General features: G+C 38.9%; 4 protein-coding genes across 4 annotated transcripts; 1 reads left to right on the top strand and 3 right to left on the bottom strand.

The window, feature by feature from the left end:
• Nucleotides 1-805, top strand: LOC141824927 (homeobox-leucine zipper protein HAT9-like). Its single transcript, XM_074712276.1, has 3 exons — nt 1-244; nt 319-398; nt 485-805. The coding sequence occupies exons 1-3, from the start codon at nt 2-4 to the stop codon at nt 672-674; spliced, it is 513 nt and encodes a 170-aa protein (XP_074568377.1). The 5' UTR covers nt 1; the 3' UTR covers nt 675-805.
• Nucleotides 806-2,705: 1,900 nt separating this feature from the next.
• On the bottom strand, nt 2,706-3,874 carry LOC141823295 (xyloglucan endotransglucosylase protein 7-like). Its single transcript, XM_074710559.1, has 3 exons — nt 3,584-3,874; nt 3,291-3,484; nt 2,706-3,216 (listed from the first exon to the last, which is right to left on the bottom strand). The coding sequence occupies exons 1-3, from the start codon at nt 3,857-3,859 to the stop codon at nt 2,826-2,828; spliced, it is 861 nt and encodes a 286-aa protein (XP_074566660.1). The 5' UTR covers nt 3,860-3,874; the 3' UTR covers nt 2,706-2,825.
• A 4,975-nt stretch (nt 3,875-8,849) lies between these two features.
• LOC141824503 (uncharacterized) lies at nt 8,850-10,710 on the bottom strand. Its single transcript, XM_074711806.1, has one exon. The coding sequence runs from the start codon at nt 10,670-10,672 to the stop codon at nt 9,014-9,016; it is 1,659 nt and encodes a 552-aa protein (XP_074567907.1). The 5' UTR covers nt 10,673-10,710; the 3' UTR covers nt 8,850-9,013.
• Nucleotides 10,711-12,233: 1,523 nt separating this feature from the next.
• Nucleotides 12,234-13,478, bottom strand: LOC141823480 (putative xyloglucan endotransglucosylase/hydrolase protein 23). Its single transcript, XM_074710766.1, has 3 exons — nt 13,144-13,478; nt 12,861-13,054; nt 12,234-12,761 (listed from the first exon to the last, which is right to left on the bottom strand). Exons 1-3 carry the CDS (start codon nt 13,399-13,401, stop codon nt 12,368-12,370), a joined length of 846 nt encoding a protein of 281 aa, XP_074566867.1. The 5' UTR covers nt 13,402-13,478; the 3' UTR covers nt 12,234-12,367.
• Nucleotides 13,479-13,983: the final 505 nt, after the last annotated feature.

Below are 13,983 nucleotides of genomic sequence, written 5' to 3' on the forward strand. Positions count from 1 at the left end.
AATGATAGAATTAGAGGAGAGCAACGTTGCCCTCAGTCTTGCCATTGCAGGACCTGAAAGCCTTCCCATCGACAAAAATCCGGAGGAGAAGAAAAGGAGGAGGAGGACGCTTTTGCTGGCTCAACCAAGGGAAGCAGCAAATCCATCAGACAAAGGCAGCAGCAAAAGGAAGAAACTGAGGCTATCAAAGGAGCAGCTAAATTTGCTTGAAAAAAGCTTCAGAGCTCACACGACTCTTGTTCCTGTATGATTTGACTCCAAACGATCAGATTTGTTCGTATATCCAAAAACTAATGATTTTTGTTTGTTTCATGTCAGGAGCAGAAGCAAGAGCTGGCGCAAAGGTTGAACTTGGAGCCAAGGCAAGTGGAAGTGTGGTTCCAGAATAGAAGAGCCAGGTATAATTGATTATTTATAAATAATCTATGTTCCGATCAAGAAACGTGCGATTTTGATATGGAGATGGAATTTGATTGGTTTGTAGGACGAAGTTGAAGCAGACTGAAGTGGACTGTGAGTTGCTGAAGAAGCGGTGCCAGAGGCTGATCGACGAGAACACAAGGCTGAAGAGAGAGCTGATGGAGTTGAGTTCTGGGACGCAATTGTGCTTAAAAACCTGTTGTTGGTGTAACAAGATGGTGGGTGATCATGACAGTAACAGAGCAGTTTCTTGAGCTTTCTTCACCATTAACCTAATTAGCATGCATCGAGTTAACTGGTCTTGGCAAGTTCTGTCGATAGGATTATAGTAACTAACAAATTGCACATCTCTCAGAATTACTATATGTTAGGAATTAAGGTTAAAGATGAGGATTGTTTCTTTCCAAAGATGAATTCGATGGTTTGATATAGATTTGGTTTGGGTGGGCACTCAGTGCTAGAATTAATTAAATTTGTATCACATATCTGCGAACGAGAGACAGACAGACAGAGCGTCGGCAAGTCAACATATTAATTCCCTTGTAACGCGGCTTAATATGCTGGTATTCCCTGACGTGCATGCATGGGTTAAGCCTTAATGGAGTCACGAACAGTGCTGGGAAATCGTAGAAGGTGATTGCCGTGGTGCAAATTTAATGGTAGGTTCTTAGAAAATGGAATCAAAAGAAGACTTGTTCTTTAATAGGAGACTGGAAATTAAAAGGTTTGAAAGTTTGCCTGCTAATAATGCCAAATCTCCTGCTCCAAGAGACCTTGATATTATTATTATTATATATATGCTAACTAAAGCGTTAATTAAAGTGGTACTAAACTTTAAAGTATCAGTGTGACCGTGCGTCTCCTTAAACTAATTTATTGCGGGACACTGGGACTTGTCTGCAGCATCGGAAACTTCACTGCTGTTATCTACATGCTTAACCTTTTCCTTTTCCTTGAAATCTAAAAATGATGAAAATAAACACTTTGACAATTTCTCTAAAAATAAAGTAACAGTGTGAAAATACTGTCTGAAGGTTTCAGCAGGTATTGTGCTGTGCACCTGAATGTCGAAAGCTTTCAGCAAATGCATGCTGATGTCTGCGACTTTGGTATTCTTGTGCTGGAGATCATTAGTTTAGAAAGAACACAGATCTTTCTCTTCCAGTTGATCGTGCAATATCTTCCAGAATTTGCAAATTCCTGTCTCTCTTCCTTGACCAAATACTATATCTGTATCGATCAAAAGTCATACCTAACTCATGTGCTGAGGGATGTAGTGGGGTCACAAATTACTATTAGAAATAGGAGAGAAAGAAGTGCCCTGTTATTTGAGGCCACCAAATGTTACATACAGTTCGCATGTTTAACTTGCAGGACAGATGATCATCCTAGTTTATTCAGATCCTTTTAGCCTGAAGATATTGATGAGATGTACAATACAGTACGATGATGACCGAAGTATACTTGTTGGGTTGTGTAGGATCCAAATGTCTTAACTTCTAGCACACTTGTCGTGAGCAAACAAGAAATCCTAGAGGAGCAATTTTGACCTGTTCAAAAGCGGTTAGACCGTTGATCGATTGCTCCGACCATGACTAGCAACGCATGACTAGATCGTACTTGTTTGAGTTAAAATGTTACCTGCAAATTAATATGTCATTGCATATTTGAATTAAATGATAACAGCCTATGTGAACTAAATAATAACACGTATTGAAACTAAATTATATCACCTGTAACATGACCATATATATATATATAAATATATATATATAATATTGACACATACTTTAAAGGATATACATGCATAAATTAAATGGTGGCACATACTAAAATATTTAATGTGATGGTGCTTCCAAATTAATGCTTAGGGTTTAGGTTGTGCTTTTTAAATTTTAGTTGAGTATAACAAGTATTATACATCCATTCCTATGTATCCTATCTAGATTTTGTATGAAGAGCTTTCACTGTAATATTGTGTTATTTTTATAACTATTTATGAAATTCATCATCCCAATGGCCCCACACAATCGGGTCTATGATCATCTATAAGGAGGTAAATTGAGAAGCTGTAGTTAGCCATATAGGAGAGGCATTGTCTCAGCTTTGTCGAGATTCAATCGTTATCCACTTCAATAAATCTGTTCCACAGTAACCAACTCAATTATGTCCCGAGGTTGTTATTTTTATAATCATATTCTTGGGCTAGGGTGTGAATTTAAAAGTAGTGTATGATTTAAGACGAAGCATTTGTTATGAAATTTTTTTTATAATACACAGGCAAGCATACAACAGTGATTAAAATAACAAGAATTAAGAAGAATGCGTTAAAGAAAAACAGAGAAAGAAAACTAGATAATTTTATTTATACACACAGAGACCAGAAACCATAATGACTTTTTGAGTCAAGGCGTTGCAGAGCATTCCGGCGGCATTCCTTGGGGGAACCTCTTCGCATCGTTGCAGTAATTGTAGATCATGTACTTCCTCTGCATCCACTTCATCCTCCTCAGACTCGTCGCGTCGAACTCCTGCCACATCCAAGAGCTCCCGCTGGCGGAGCAAGTGGCGGCGCCCCCACCGGCAGGCCAGACGCAGCCATTGGCGTCATAGCCTCTGAATGCAGCCGTGAAGGGCGCCTGCGACCAATCGGTCTTCACCTGCCCTCCTCTGGTCGCCCAGTCCTCTGCTGCCCACAGGCTCGCGTACACCCGCATCGCCTGGCTCTTCGGGTATGCCATCCCCTTCGCCTCCATGTTCTTGAACTCCCTGATCGGCGTTCCGTCCACGTAGAAACTGCAACACAGGAACCTGAATAAATTCATAGTTCAACTTTTCGTCAGAAATGTACATAAACAAGTGAGACTCACACAATGTGCCTGGGATTCCACAAAACAGAGTAGGTATGGAAATCCACGGTGGGATCGAACCAGAGCTTGAACTGCTGCTCTCTGTTTCCCTTCCCCTGCGTGAACACGTTGGTGTGGAGAGTGTAGGGGTCGCCGCTGAGATTCCCCAGAAACTCCAAATCGATCTCATCATGCGTTGGCCCCTGAGATGATAACTGCAATATAAACAGCACAATTGATTCCGATTATCTCAGTCTTATTTACAGGTAGGGATTAAACATAAAGCTCAGCATAAGAACTAGTATCTCACGCACGTAGAAGGTTGTAACTGTGCCCGCAGAATTGCCTGAAACAAGCTTAAGCTGCATGTCGAACCTGCCATAAATGTATTGGTTCTTCGACAGAAAGCCGGAGCCGGAGCTCTTGTCGAGGGAGAGCGTGAGGAGTTGTCCAGCGTTGAGAATTTTGCCTCGGCCGTTGCCCCAGGTTATGTCCACGTCCTGGTAGAAGTTTCCGGCCATTGCCGTGCTCGTAGAAGAAGTGGCAAGCAAAATAGAGAAGAGAAAGAAACGAGCTGTCGCCATGAACATTAGCTTAATCAGTACTTGTTGAAGACGAGAGTCTGTGTTTGTGGGTGAAATGGATAAGAGAAGGTCGGGATATATATAGGGAAGGGAAAGGTAGAATTGGGGAAGGTTCCTTGCGAAGGTGATCCAGAAATGAGCTGTCTCCATTACTTGTGTCTACAGTTTTGGTTTTCAGCGGCTTAAGCTTGCCATCGAGGGTATGAACTATGACTTAGTCTCGTACTATTTTGTAATTTTGTACAGCGTTTTGCCTGAAACTTTTGTCTTATAATTTTGACATCGTATATGAACGTATATTTTTCGATTCAACACATCACCACGTATTGGATTGTCAGAAAACTAAAGGCAGTAGCTTCAAAAGAAATGAATTCACCTTTCAAAATTTTTTTTAGATATAGTAGTCGATATCAAATCATTACTGATTATCTTGGGCGGATTAAGTAGATAATTTAATGCTTCTTGTTAGGGTAAATTATACAGATGACAAGATATTGATCTCAGACGGACTCATTACCAAGAGGAGATGAAAGGACATGGGTGGCAGGATCACAAGCAGTTCGTCGTTTTGTAATTTGTTGGCTTTCACCGAAACAAAACCACTATTGAGATCGTGAGATGCGATTAAAACCTACTGCCCGTGACCATGATACCATGAGCAGGCCAGTAGACATCAAAATCTATGGATCCCCGGATTGATCGATATTGGACAGAAGAGCTTTTCTACATTAATTATTAGGAGATAATTAATGTAAAATGGAGTTGTTGTCTCTCCAAAGAAGCACCGCGCACAACTAAATTAATCATACAACAGCTTAATTTATCTACACGCGTATGTGTCTCTATCACTCAATTAACATTAAGATAAGCAAAAGAACTCAATATAACAAAACGCAAGTTCAATCACTAGAGACTCTAAAAATGGTGTTGTAGCTGTAACGCATGTTGCATTATAATAATGGCTTGAATTTTATTTTGTGAATTGGAGCCGATGCAGAATCTAATCATGGATGTAGATGAGAACTTCGAAGAACAAAAATTGCCTGTTAATAAAACATAGAGAATATGCTAAGTCTATAGGACCTACGATACTAATATAACATCTCCAAAAAAGGAGACAAGGACGTCAATTAAGTGGAGTATTAGGAAAAGATTTTTGAGTTGGAAGCTTTAAACAAAAAATATATATACTGCAGCGGCTATCTATAGATTATCTTTCTGAGGCTAGTGTTGCAATGATGAATTTGGCGGCATTCTGATGATACATTCTGTTCCACTTAAAATTCATATATAAATAGATAAATATTCTTGCACTTGCACCTTTAAAAAATGATTTCCAGCAGGAGGCAGACAAAACCCAATGATAATATATGATATATTTGCATTTAGTCGTACTTTGGCTCAACCATAATGATTAATGTGGATTGAGTCTGGAAAAAAAATGCAACATAATAATACATATGATCATTTGCATTCAGTTGTACTTTAGCTCAATCATAATGCGGATTGAGTCTGGAAAAAAAATGCAGTGCCAGGGAAATATCAAGGAGTTATTGAGGAATACGACTGAAATTGAAGATATATTTCGCAAATAAATTGTGCTCTAAACTGATTACAAAATCGACAAGTGATGCAACAAGAACCACATTAGATAAGTATGGTTCCTCTTAATTAAGTTCAAGTAGGGCAAGTGAACGGGCATTTCTCTTCAAAAAAAGAAAAAGAAAAAGTGATTGTTGCAGCTGAGTTTATACATCTAAGTGAGACTGAATGATTTGCACTGATTGCTAGTAGCAGCAAAGGGGTTACATTATGCAGTGTCAGCTTAAGCACCAACACGTAAAGGTCAAGCACTTATGGATGCATTAACAGCTAGAGCAAAATACTAAATATCTTGAAAGAAGAATCAACAAACCATCAGAAAATGGCTTTTACCTTGGCATGAATCAAACCATGAACAAATGTTTATCATCTTGCAGCTTATCAGAATTCGACAATCAAAACAAACACCTGAACTTGTGTATAAAGATGGATTCAGTCTTTTTTGTGCTTCTGGATATGTTCATGTTCATCCTATCAGCCAAGATGAAGCATGATAAAGGGTAAACCTTTTTTTTATAAATATGAAAGATGTTGGTCCTGCCTTTAACTCACTTGGCACAACAATATTTTTCTTTTTTGAGGAATAGGACACAGATATGTCAAATATATTTAGAGAATTTCACTGTGTACTTAACATGCGTATAGCCTATAAAAGTACATACAAACACAAACTATTCGATAAAGCTCTGAAAACATAACATAACAAACTACACAAATCAACAACAATGTTTACCCAATCAAAAAAAGTGATAAATGATCATAATCATTGGAGGAAATTAAAACACAACAATATTACATAGCAGCCAAATTTATAATTAATGTTATGCGAGAAGTGAAGAAGTGAACGGGTTTCTCAAATTACCTCTGTGTGTGTGTGCGTGTGTGTGTGTTTGAGCCACTCACCTGAACCACTTAAATCGCCTAGGTAATTCACCTGGGCTGATATTTAGAATATCTGTCTGGGACAAATTATTGGCTAGGCAAAACAGGCAAAACAGGCAAAACAGGCACCTTTCAATACAGCCTAGGCAGTCACCTAGCTCATCTAACAAACAAGATTTTAGTTTTCTACCTTTATGGCTGATTTCATTTAATGAAATAGACAGTAGGGATTAGTCACCAAAAACTCTAGATACATGGGAAAGGTATCATTCGAGTAAAGGGAGTGTATCTTTTGTGTAGTGTAGGTTGAAGTAAAACTACATAAATTTGTTACAGCATCACCATTTATACTAATTAATGATCAAAGAAATAGGTTTGAAATTCCTCGAATTTTAAGTTAACCCACTTACATCAATAAATGAAAAGGATGATCAAAGCTTTATTCACCTTTATACAGCCAACTGTTTATGTTTTATGAACCAAGTGAGAAAGGCTCAAAGATTCTGTGTTTCAATGAATTAAATCTCACAAGAAAGTCCTACATGGCTTACTCAAATCTTTTCAACAAGAAATTAAGACATCATTACACAGTCTGAATTCAGTTGGTCGCTAATGTTTGTCAACTATTCATCAATGTTTAAATAAACTTTATCGACTTGCCCTAAACTAACACCATTTGGAGTATTCTGTCAGCAACAAGAGAACTTCACAGAGGCCAAAGTGATATCTATGATATACAGAAACCAGAGCAAACATAACAATCATAATAAACAAGCAGGATTTAGGAGTGTAAGGTCAGTTTCTAACGATTCTAATAAAAAATATAAAAACAAGGATATGCTACAAGTACACCCTTGTAGTGTCTACTGGTATTTGATGTGCCCTTTATTTTTTCTAAAATATCCACTCTAGTCCATAATAATTTAAATCCAAATAATATAAAATAATACACATATTTTGTCATCTAAATGGCATCTATTTTTTATCATTCGATCTTAAAGATCAAATCTAGTTAATTTAGATACAAGGTATGTGAGTTAACCTAAAGTCAACTAAACTAATTTCAAAGTGGAATATTAATCATGTTATGGTCTAGTGCACATTTTAGAAAAAGAAAATGAAGGGTGGGTGCATGGCATGGAATGCCAATAAACTACAGGTACATATGCAGAAAGCAATAATATGCGAAAACTGAAACTGCATAGTAAGGGACAACTATGTAGATCTAGAAACAGAAAATTGATAATAACATAAGTTGTTTCAGCTCATTCGATGTGGCTTGTGATTTGTGAAGAGTTATAGCAGACTATTCAAACAGTTGCAAAACCTTGATCAGCAAAAATTTATCACATAAAATGAACTTCATAGAATCAACATCTATCTGTCCCTTCAAACTGAAAGATTACATGCATAATGGAAAAACCATGGATTGGTAACATAAGTCATTCAATGAGGCTTGTGATTTGTGATGAGTTATAACAGACTATTCAAACAGCTGCAAAACCTTGATCAGCAAAAATTTATCACATAAAATGAACTTCATAGAATCAACATCTAACTGTCCATTCAAACAGAAAGATTACATGCATAATGGAAAACCCATGAATTGGTAGTAAAGCAATAAGAAATAAAAGCAGAGAAGCAAAACAAACTCAAGAGTATGATTCCATGGCATATCCACTAAATCAAGTTAAACTATACCGAAAGGTTGATTGAATATCATCTTAATTCTGTTTTTGATCTGTTTTAAAGCTGGATTACACCTTAACTTTTTGTGTACGCCAAGTTTCCCTGACTACCTGGTGGAACACCATTCTCTACAATCTCCTGACAGGTACTTTACCCATTACCACTTTCCATTTTCATTTGCATTACATCTATACTTCTTCATGTCGACCATGCCCATTTCAGCAGCAACTTCCTCAAATGGTCTCAGAAATTAAAATCATAGAATCAATCATTTCATGGGTTTTCATCATATTCCCATTCAAGCTCTCACTTACCGGTTGTTTCAAGACGGCTATCAGTGCATCCAAAAGTTGACCTTTTCCACTTTTTTCTCTTAAGGTAATCCATAGATCCCTCTAATATCTTCCTCTTCAGAATAGGTTAACCTGTCGACTTTAATTCTTCCTAAAATTATCTTAGGGATGGAAAAGGAACCATTCCTAAAAATTAACACGATGCACTATTTCTTAATACTGCCAGGCTAGCTAATAGCAAAATTCCCTTAGGTTAACTCCATTCTGAAACATTCGGACACATACTATTGAGCTTATTGATAGCCTATATATATACACCAGAATGGAGATCCAGAAATTGGAGTGTAAAAGTGAGGTTTTTAGTAAGACTAATTATAAATATAAAACAAAAAATGAAGACTGCAAACTATTTGCATAAAGAAAGTAACAAGAAAAGAAAATGTAAATGGCATCTTGGGCTCATAGAACTTTCCTTGTGAAGCTCAGTAACAGAACGAGAACAGTCAATATTGTCATCAGTAAGATGTGACTTGTCACAGATAAATTGAACATTACATAATCACAGTCCAACATTCAGACCCGAATTGATGACATGATAAGGGAAAACCCTTGACGAAAATCCAAAGATATAAAAATTAAAGCAGAGAAGGAAACAAACCAAAGCATGAATCCATAATCAATGAATCAAGCTGATCTACACAGTAAGACCTTGCAGCTTGCGAAGGCGTTTGATGGATGAAGGACTCTTAACACCAATCCTAATCTTCTTTACTGAGCTTGCTTTCCCCTTCATTTTTTTAACTGTAGGAGGTGTTTCCTTGATAGGTCCAGGTGGAACGCCTTTCTTAAGAGCACTACCTTTTGGAGTTGCAGATGGAGGTAATCTCAAGCTCTGTGGAGGTAGAGGGCTATTTGGCTTCCAGACCAAGTTACTCTTCATCGAAAACCTTACCTTCTTAACACTTTTTCCAGTAGTACTATCACAGTTAGCACTATTTCCATTTTCGTTGGCACCTGCAGATATAGCCTTTGTTCTTTTCCTCTTCTTTACACCAGTACTAACAACTGGTGTGGTTGGCGAAGCACTTGATTGATCGCTACCAATAAGAATGCCAGCTTCAGCAGCAGCCTTCTCAAACTGTCTCTGCAGGTTTGAAATCACAGACTCATCAAAATCAATCATTTCATGGGTTCCCATCATATCCCCGTCTGAATTCTTAGCACTAACTACATCATCGACTTCACTACTTGTTTTGACAACATGACTCTCCGTAACAGAATCAAAAGAATTCTTTTTACCAGACTTATTTTTTTTCTTTTTATCAGCATCTGAAGATGCCTTTGGTTTCTTCCTCTTCTTAGTTTGCTTGTCATCTGGGCCACCTTCGGTGTCTTCATTCTTAACATCAACCTGCTCGGTACTTTCTATCATCATTCTACCAGTCACGTCCTGTGAACACCCACTGTCCAAGTACTCGGCTGAGATATGCATTCCAGATTTTTCTAAATTGTTCTCCAACTTGAGAAAACCTTGATGCAAATTAAACAAAATTTTCCGATTTCCCTGTAGAGTTTCGGAAGCTGAAGCTGCATCAAAAAACATCTTCGAAAACGCTAGGAGGAAAGCAATTTTACCGAGCTTCTCCTCTTCGCTGTTCAGCTCCAACTGATCGCCACTTTTCATCGGATTCAGCAACTTCCTTCCATTCTCCTGTAACCGATCAAAAATGTTTACCTTGATCTTATTCACAAGCACCTTATCCGCAGATTTCTCCATCACTAAAATGAAGGGATTCATCACTAATTCTAGTGTGTTCACGACGAGAGGAAGAAGATCATTCGTCTCGTCCAAGAAGGCCTCCGAAACATGGTACTTGACCCCATTGGCCAAGTAATTATCGGATGCAAGAAGCGATTTTTCCAACAATATTCTCATCATACTGCCTACGAGGGCGGGATCCCATGCGTTCTTCTTCAGCAGCAAGAAAGCATGCCGCAGGAACTTCCTAATGAGAAGATAAAACTTGTCGAGGCGGAGGAAGTCGATGCCTCCCCACTCCCGTCGGATGGTGACGAGGAAAGCCTCGAAGTATCGGAAGGCAAGGGGCGGAGGCAAGGCTTCGACAAGAGCAGCAAGGCGGCCGGCGAGTTCGGACTGGACGGGGAGCTTATCTGCGTGCCAGAAGCAGTAGAAGAGGCCTTTCCATATTTTGATCAGGTCAGCATCCGAAACGGCGTCGTTAGCTTGGCTGCAGATCCACGACGAGAAGGCACGGACAGCCCGCTCCCGTGTAACCCTGTTGCAAGACGCAAGACGTTTCGCGATGGCGCCGCCGGTAAGGGCGACGTCCATTGGCGCCGCCAGGAGAACAAACCGCAAGGGTGACGGAATTTACGAGTATGCGTTGAAAAGCCACTTGATCCAAACCCTAATCAAGGGTATACGGTGGCAGGATGAGCCAAAAAGCTTTTTTAAAAAAAAAAGAAAAGAAAAGAAAGATGCTTTACAAAGTTATTTGAATTGAAAATGATTTTTAGATATTTTTGTATTTACCCAAATAAATTATTGATGGTTTCAGTAGAATTAGAAATCTTTTTAGGTTTTCTTATACCTGTCCAAAAAAAATTGTTGAAGTTGGTTTAAATAGACTTAGTAATCTTTTTGGTTAGTAGTTTGTTAATTTTTAGTTTTTTATATTCTTTAAACAGTTTATTGCTATCATTATACTTACTTCCGTATCCAACAATCAACAAATCGTATCTGGGCACGATTCAGTCTGGAGCCATGTCGGACTCGATGGTCCGACTGACCAATAGGAGAGTTTTTTAAATCCAATGGTTGATGCCGGACTCAAAAATATATTAAATTTTTTTAAGAGAAAAAGCCATTTGCTTTCAGGATCAGTGGAAGTTTGAACACTGGATTATAAAAAAATAATAATTAAGATTTCCAGTGCCCCAATTATACTCCCCAATCAATTAAAAAATAAAATTCAATTTAATATTTAATGTATTATCTTCATTCAATAGATATTTTTATCATTAGATTAATTTAATATTTATAATATTAACGATAATAACAAATTGATAATTATAATAATTCACGAAAGATGAGAGGATCTCATGTTCCGCAGAATCTCCCCCATTAAGCTGCAGAAATTGAAAAATAGCATTTTCTCCCGCAATCATTAGCGATCTTATGAAAGTATCTTCTCAGTTATTGTGTATTTGTCTCACTTACTAAGTTTTGGTTCAGAAGCCAATCAGAAGTTTGAGCGAGGGCTTATGCTTTGGCACTGCGACCAGCAAAGTACCATCTGGTCAGTATGTGAACTGTATTTCCTATTGTTTATGTGCAGTAATTATGCTTCTACCAAAGCAGCGTGTCTTTTCTCTTTACAGAGTAATTGCTGGATAATTAAGATTCATATAGCAAACCTAAATAATTTAATAATTCAGAAATACAACTTCTTGTTCTCGATGCTCTGCTCCAAGACAAGTGTGGTTACCTACAATCTTGCTTTTATGTAAATGTTTATGTAAATCTTCTTATGATCTACGTACTGCTATGCTAAGAAATTGGGACTGCAATGACGAAGCCCAAAAGTTTATCTAGATCAGATTGATTTTAGCAGATCGTTTAAATTTCAATAGGAGCTGAATGCATTGCAACGACGACAGATATCCTTTCCAGATGAATTGAAATCGGTTCGTCTTGTTCTACGTTGAATATGAGTTAAAGCGGATTTGGCCAGCAATATTAAAGACCAGTGATCTCAGGATAACTGTTGGTCGAAAAGTTTACATCTGGGATGAGGATGATCATTTAGTTCATTAAGTTGCGATGGCTGCGATTACGAGAAGAGATGCTACGGCGAAATTGCATGATGAATTTAGTAGCTGTTCTGCTCAGCTTAAACAGATGAGGAAGTAATAATTTTATTTCCTAATTCGTTGCTCACAAGAAAGACGACCAAACACATTTCCATTATCGTGCATATCTACAAAATGAATAAACGAATAATACTGCTCGTTCTCTTTATTTCTTTCAGGCAAGAGAGCACTCTGGAGGTAGACCCTGAGGGAACCTCTTGCTATCAGTGCAGTAGTTGTAGATCATGTAGTTCTGCTGCACCCACTTCATCCTCTCTTGGCCAGTAGAATCCAGTTCTTGGTTCCACCACCCACTCTTGCTGGTAGCTGCATCTGAAGCACAGCTGGTGGAACTAGAAGATGTAACACAAGCGTCGGAATTGAAGTTTCTGTAAGATGCCAGGAATGGTGCGTTGGACCAATCAGTCTTGACGGTACCACCTCTGGTAGCCCAGTCATCGGCATTCCAAAGGCTAGAGTAGATCCTCATGGGCTGGTTCTTAGGAAAAGCAATACCTCTGGATTCCAGGTTTTTGAAGTCTCTAATTGGTGTTCCATCAACCATGAAGCTGCAGAAGGATGATTAAAAAAAACCATGATGAGAACGAAATCGGCATATATTTTTGTATCAGTAAAGCTCTGCTCGGTATGATGTTAGAAGTACTTACATGACATGTCTTGGATTCCACAGGATGGAGTAGGTGTGAAAGTCCTTGGTCGGATCAAACCACAACTTGAACTGCATCTCCCGGTTGCCCTTCCCCTGTGTGAAAACGTTGGTATGAAGAGTGTAAGGGTCTCCGCTGAGATTCCCCAGGAACTCGAAGTCGATTTCATCATGTGTTGGTCCTTGCGAAGATAACTGCAGCAATGCAACAAACACGCCTGGTTAGCTCCTGTATGCTGCAAGAATCGGAAACTATTTTGATGCGGCTTGTGACAAAAACTTACATAGTAAGCAGTGACAGTGCCTGCAGAGTTGCCATGAACTAGCTTGACCTGCATGTCAATCTTACCGAAGAGGTACTCATTCTTGGACTGAAAGCCAGATCCTGAAGTTTTGTCAAGTGACAAAGTAAGGAGCCGGCCATTGTCGAGGATCTTTGCTCGGCCATCACCCCAAATGATGTCGAAGTCCTGGTAAAAACTGCCAGCAGAAGCAATGCTGAGAAAAGAACAAGCGAGGATAGCAAACAGAAAGCCCTTCATCGGAATAGATGTTGGTGGAGAAGCAGAAGAGGATTGCGATATATAAAACTTTGAGCTGTGAACTGAGTGAGGGAGGAGGATGAGCCGATGGCACTTTATAGCTGATGAGAATGCCATGGGCACGGCGCTGAATGCATACAGTGGGGATTTAGTGCAATCGCATTGGATGCTTCCCAGCTGAGCTGGCTACAGTTGGCAGTCAGAGATATCTTGCACGGATCGTCATGGCTACGCGATTTTGAATATTTAGTGTGCATGGATGAGGAAGACAGAGCTTAGCTGTCTCCTCCTGGAGCATCTACGTGCCAGCTTTAGCTTTTGGTTACGCGTCGTCTCCTTCCTGTTGGCCTCGTACCCGGAAAACGAAATGAGAATGGAAGACAGGGGTGCCCCGGCTCAACCACTTTGACGCTCAAGTCAGTTTTTGAACCAACTCAGCAAGAAAAAGAGAGTAGAACTTAATTGAGAGCATAATGGGTGTGTGTACCCGTACCTGTCTGTGAGGAGTGGGAGTTATATAGAAGATGGTGAGAAAATAAGAAAAACCTGTCTTGTCTTAATTAAGGAGAATATTTGGTTATG

Source organism: Curcuma longa, chromosome 3 (genome assembly GCF_044706935.1).
Source record: "Curcuma longa cultivar G26 ecotype Majalengka, Jawa Barat chromosome 3, ITB_CL_G26_1.1, whole genome shotgun sequence".
Taxonomy (NCBI): Eukaryota; Viridiplantae; Streptophyta; class Magnoliopsida; order Zingiberales; family Zingiberaceae; genus Curcuma; species Curcuma longa.

What these genes read in the sequence shown, in the direction of transcription:
- LOC141823480 (XM_074710766.1), bottom strand. Translation starts at nt 13,401, where the DNA reads ATGAAGGGCTTTCTGTTTGCTATCCTCGCTTGTTCTTTTCTCAGCATT. An exon ending in GCACTGTCACTGCTTACTAT is followed by an intron (nt 13,055 to 13,143) that starts GTAAGTTTTTGT and finishes GCATTGCTGCAG; the next exon opens with TTATCTTCGCAAGGACCAAC. An exon ending in TGGAATCCAAGACATGTCAT is followed by an intron (nt 12,762 to 12,860) that starts GTAAGTACTTCT and finishes ATCCTTCTGCAG; the next exon opens with CTTCATGGTTGATGGAACAC.
- LOC141824927 (XM_074712276.1), top strand. Translation starts at nt 2, where the DNA reads ATGATAGAATTAGAGGAGAGCAACGTTGCCCTCAGTCTTGCCATTGCA. An exon ending in CTCACACGACTCTTGTTCCT is followed by an intron (nt 245 to 318) that starts GTATGATTTGAC and finishes GTTTCATGTCAG; the next exon opens with GAGCAGAAGCAAGAGCTGGC. An exon ending in TTCCAGAATAGAAGAGCCAG is followed by an intron (nt 399 to 484) that starts GTATAATTGATT and finishes ATTGGTTTGTAG; the next exon opens with GACGAAGTTGAAGCAGACTG.
- LOC141823295 (XM_074710559.1), bottom strand. Translation starts at nt 3,859, where the DNA reads ATGTTCATGGCGACAGCTCGTTTCTTTCTCTTCTCTATTTTGCTTGCC. An exon ending in GCACAGTTACAACCTTCTAC is followed by an intron (nt 3,485 to 3,583) that starts GTGCGTGAGATA and finishes TTTATATTGCAG; the next exon opens with TTATCATCTCAGGGGCCAAC. An exon ending in TGGAATCCCAGGCACATTGT is followed by an intron (nt 3,217 to 3,290) that starts GTGAGTCTCACT and finishes CCTGTGTTGCAG; the next exon opens with TTTCTACGTGGACGGAACGC.
- LOC141824503 (XM_074711806.1), bottom strand. Translation starts at nt 10,672, where the DNA reads ATGGACGTCGCCCTTACCGGCGGCGCCATCGCGAAACGTCTTGCGTCT.